Consider the following 4501-nt stretch of genomic DNA (forward strand, 5'->3'; position numbering starts at 1 on the left):
TAATTTATTGAGATGCACCTGTGTGATTATACACAAATGAAAACATGCCAATCAATATTATATTCAGTTACTGCCAATAGATCCTCCTTAATGTTACACACCTTTTAAAAAGCAAAAACCAAGCCGAGCTGATTCTGCTCAGTAGGATAAAGCAGACTAAAGGAATAAACAGCCTTTAAAAGCTGCTCAGCGGTCAGTTTCGACAGTGTAATGTTGGACAGTAAAATGGCTGTGTACTGGGCCACTGGTGCTCCTCAACAGTTAACTGTCAGTCGGTGGGTGACGACTTGTTTTGCTGTTGGCTCCCTCTGAATCCTCCTCACACGTGAGCGCGGCGGGCGGAAGACTGGCGGAGGAGCCTCCCTCTCTCGGCCTTCAGGAGGGGCTGAAGGTGACTCTCCTCTCGGCTGGGATGCAGAGGGAGCTGCTGGGGGTCCATCCGGCCCGCTACACACGCTGCTGCTCCGGGAATAGCGACACACTCCAGCGGGGGCTCTAAAGCGCCGACCCTGCTGCGCCGGAGCGCCTCGGCTCCTTCTTTTGCAGAGGACACAGCGGGGTTTAAGGAAAGAGGCGGGGGGAGGGGGGGTCTCTCTGTCTGTCTGCGTCTGGCTGGGCTCCGGTGGTGGGTGTGCATGCATGTGTTCTGCACCGTACGGGCGGAAAAAGCGCCCAAGATCTGCGGGGATCATTTTTCCCATCAGTAGAGTGGCGCAGTCGGAGCCGGAGCGCCGGGAGAGCACGGAGGGGGCCGTGGACGGCAGCAGGATGGTGAGTGCTCAAATAGCGACAGTAATCTCAGGTGATGGTGGGGAAGAGGTCCGTGTTTAACGTAGCTCTGCACCAAAGCACAGCTTCTTGTGATCCGATCAGGTGCAGCAGTGGCGCAAAGGGGACAAAGGACAGACCTGCTGGGAGTCCTCCTAAAGGCTAGAGCAGTTTGAGTCTTGCCTTCCTTAGAAGGTGATCTCGGTTTGTTTGTTTGTTTCCTAACAAACAGTCCGTGGTTGTTTATTTTCTGCAGACTGTCCAGGAATTCAACACCCTCGTCGCGCTGTACCGGGAGCAGGTCATATCCGTCGGGGAGATCTCCGCCGACTGTCCGTCCCTGCGGGCTCAGATGCACCACACACGGTCCAAAGGATGCTCCATGGCCCGGGCTGCACACCAGGACCTCGCCGTCATCTCTGTGTCAGGGTGAGAAGGAAACAAAGAGAGATTGTGAAAAATAAAAGGAACAACATTTTTGGCTCCATCAGTTTCTATTAAACATTCACCAGCCCCTCTGTGTTCGTCTCCAAGCATCTTTAACCCTGATATTCCCCTCATTAGACAAACTACTGATTCACACTGTTAGACAGCAGTGTATATCTGCTGGTTCCAGCTGTTCCCTTGGTGGAATAACAGTGCTCTAATTAATGCGTTTTATTTAGGCTATGGCACAAAGTTACCAAGTGATTGAGGGTGAAAAAATATGAATAATTAATAAATAATGAGATAAGACATGAAAAGTGTGAAAGTAAAGAGCCAGATAAACTACATAAAAAAAACAATTTAATAAGGTACAACAGTTCAAATGGGCACAGTTGAAAAAGGAGTGCACAGTTGACTAGGGGTGGAAGAAAATATAGAACAATATTGTATCGATTCTCAAAAACACCTTGACTTTTTTAACCCCTAACCACAGATGGCAGTGTTGTAAACATAAACTGAGGTCTATGTTACTGAATGTTACAGCGACTGTGAGAAATACAAATGCAGATCCCACTGTTGTGGTTGCATAAACAATGACCTTTATTTAACTTCGATTTGATTCATTCGGGGGTGTCTGTGTTCTTTGACAGTTTTCCTAAATTTGGATTCTTGCCGGTACACAGCCCTGCTGTTAGCCGTCCGTGAAGCCCCAATTACAACTCACATTTTGAAACGAACAATAAATACAGAGTACTGCTGTATGAAAATCTAAAAAGGATGAAGTAATTAGTTAAAGTGGGTGTTGTTACTGTTTGGTAGTGCAGTATGTTTCAAATAAACCCTGCTAGTTTTAGTAGTTAGGTAATTTGTGATGAAATGAAAGAGAAATAGAAAAGCCCAATCTGCAGCAGGTTTTGGAAGTTGGTATTGGTTTAAAGTGCACATTCCCCTTCTCTGTTTCTTCTCTGTTTGTCTGATTGTATCTCCTTCTCTCTCTTTTCCTCTCACCCCTCCTCCTCCTCCTCCTCCTCCCTCCTCTGCTGCAGTCCAGAGGATGGAGAGATCCACCCAGAGATCTGTCGACTCTTCATCCAGCTGCAGTGCTGCCTGGAGATGTTTATAACAGAGATGCTCAAATCCATGTGCCTGCTGGGGGTGCTGCAGCTGCACAGAAAAAGTACCATCACCAAAAACAAAACATGTGTTTAAGTGAAGGAGGTTTATGATATTGCACCGCCACGCTTTAAATGGTGATGGCAAGAATAGCATGCATGCTGGTATCTTTATGCGTCAATCATACATCAATAATTCTAACTTTATGCATGTTCCATGATGATGAACTACACAAAGATAGAAATGCATGGCAAAAATAGAATATTGTCAAAATTTAAGAGACACCCTTTAAGTGTGCCTTGTGACACCACAGTGGTTAAGGGTTTAGTTAGGCTTGTTTATTTTGTTTATTTGTTAGGATCCCCATTAGCTGTGTCCTGAAGCAGAGCTAGCCTTCCTGGGGCACAAAAAACATGTTCATTAATTGTCTATATAATCTGTTAAACATGCACAGACAAACAGTTGAAATGTTGTAAATATTCAATAAACTATCTGTAGGCTGACTATCCAAATAACTAAATTATGAATTTAAAAAGGGCACAAATGATGTACAGAAAAGTCACTACTATATAACGATGGAGACTCATTTTATTGTAATTAGTGAGTATAATGTGGGCTGTCAGTAAGTAAAGTTTTGTATTTTTACACAGGCTTATTGTAGTAATTAGAGTAATTATTAAATAATGAGATAATTATCATCCACTACTAATATAAAATAATCAGCAGATTCAGTTTATTAATTCAGAATATAAATCGACTAATAAATTATGATGTATTGTTATAGATTAAGATATCCAGCAGTATATAAAATGAGCTCAGCCACATCCATACAATCAAAATATAGTTAAAATTCAAAGTGGCCATAAAACCTCTAATTATATATGACATATGCACATTATTCAGGCTGTTGGACGATATCTGAGGAGCTGAGAGTTCAGTCCCCAGTCAGCAGAGGGCAGTAGAGAGCTGTTAGTGTGTCATCAGGGGTTCCCAGCCGTTTTCAGAGTAAACTTGCAGCCCCTGACTAAGTGACATATTTTATGGATATTTCATTTATAGATATTTAATGTATAGATGTACAGTAATAAACTGCACAATGAACCCAAACAGTGAACACAGTAACTGCAGGAAGTTTGTGCAAAATGAGCAATTTGAATAAATGTGGAGCAGATTATTACAGGTTTTTTTTTTTTTTTTAGCTTTCTGATATTTTAGGGAACTTTTTTGTGAAGTGCTGTTACATAGGACTATTGTGTATATTTTAAAAGAAGAAGGCCTCGCATCCCCCTAAGAAGTGGGGGAACCACTGGTTTACATATACCGATGAGCTTGGATTCATTTTCACTGGTACCTTCAAATAAGACAATATATAAAAACTTTACTAAAACTTTATTAAATTAAGACGAGACATTAAAAAAAACTTTATTCCTACATGAATTATGAGCTCACTAAAGCTTTACTTCCACAATATAGATGTTGCTCTCTTTGAAATGCACCAGAATTCTCTGTTTTATGGGAAGAAATGATCCATTGCTTTAAAGATGCAGTCGTTTTGAATGTGTTTGAGTTGTGCCTCACAGCTGCTGTATCTGTTGGGTCCTGCAGGAACGGACTCGGAGCCGAAGGTGGACTTCAGGATGGATGAAAGCTCTGACATCCCCATCCTTGAAGACCGATCCTCCTCCCCCATCGACTTTCTACAGGAGCAGTGGCTGGTGGGAACCGATATCGAAAATATCGAAAGGTACACACACTGCCCCTGCTTCTTTTAATGCAGCGTAACCTGTGTTTTTCTACCGTTGGGAATTCAGAATAATTATTCCGAACTGCAAATAATCTGCTGAGTCACTTACTTTGTTTTCACAGAGATATGCGAGAGATGCGAAACCTACTCAGCAAACTCAGGGATACGATGCCATTGCCACTGAAAAACCAAGGTATAATGTTTGTGATGGATGAAATTGTAAAATCATAACTATGGCAGCTCAAAGACAGCCACAGTCCTGCAGCCACATCCACAACAACCAATGAAATGAAGCTAAAAATACTAAATTATAATCAGATATTCACATACGTGCTCCCAACTCACAGACATATACAACCTGTGGTAGATACTGCTGAATACAATAAGCTCAAACTCAATGGCAATAAAAGTGAAGTTCTTCTCATCGGATCCAAATCATCACTCTCCAAA

At 42.3% G+C, this 4501-nt stretch overlaps 1 protein-coding gene across 1 annotated transcript in view; it reads left to right on the forward strand.

The window, feature by feature from the left end:
* The first annotated feature begins 340 nt into the window (after window positions 1–340).
* Window positions 341–4501, forward strand: part of LOC118332509 (regulator of G-protein signaling 7-binding protein B-like) — a 5578-nt gene continuing 1417 nt past the window's right edge. The window contains exons 1-5 of the mRNA XM_035667828.1: window positions 341–771; window positions 1025–1197; window positions 2241–2371; window positions 3913–4051; window positions 4174–4244. Coding sequence (XP_035523721.1) covers window positions 640–771; window positions 1025–1197; window positions 2241–2371; window positions 3913–4051; window positions 4174–4244 — 646 coding nt within the window. The 5' untranslated portion in view covers window positions 341–639. The remainder of the gene's footprint in view (window positions 772–1024; window positions 1198–2240; window positions 2372–3912; window positions 4052–4173; window positions 4245–4501) is intronic.

The sequence above is a fragment of the Morone saxatilis genome, unplaced genomic scaffold, assembly GCF_004916995.1.
Source record: "Morone saxatilis isolate NCDOM2014 unplaced genomic scaffold, NCSU_SB_2.0 Contig21, whole genome shotgun sequence".
NCBI classification, from domain to species: domain Eukaryota; kingdom Metazoa; phylum Chordata; class Actinopteri; family Moronidae; genus Morone; species Morone saxatilis.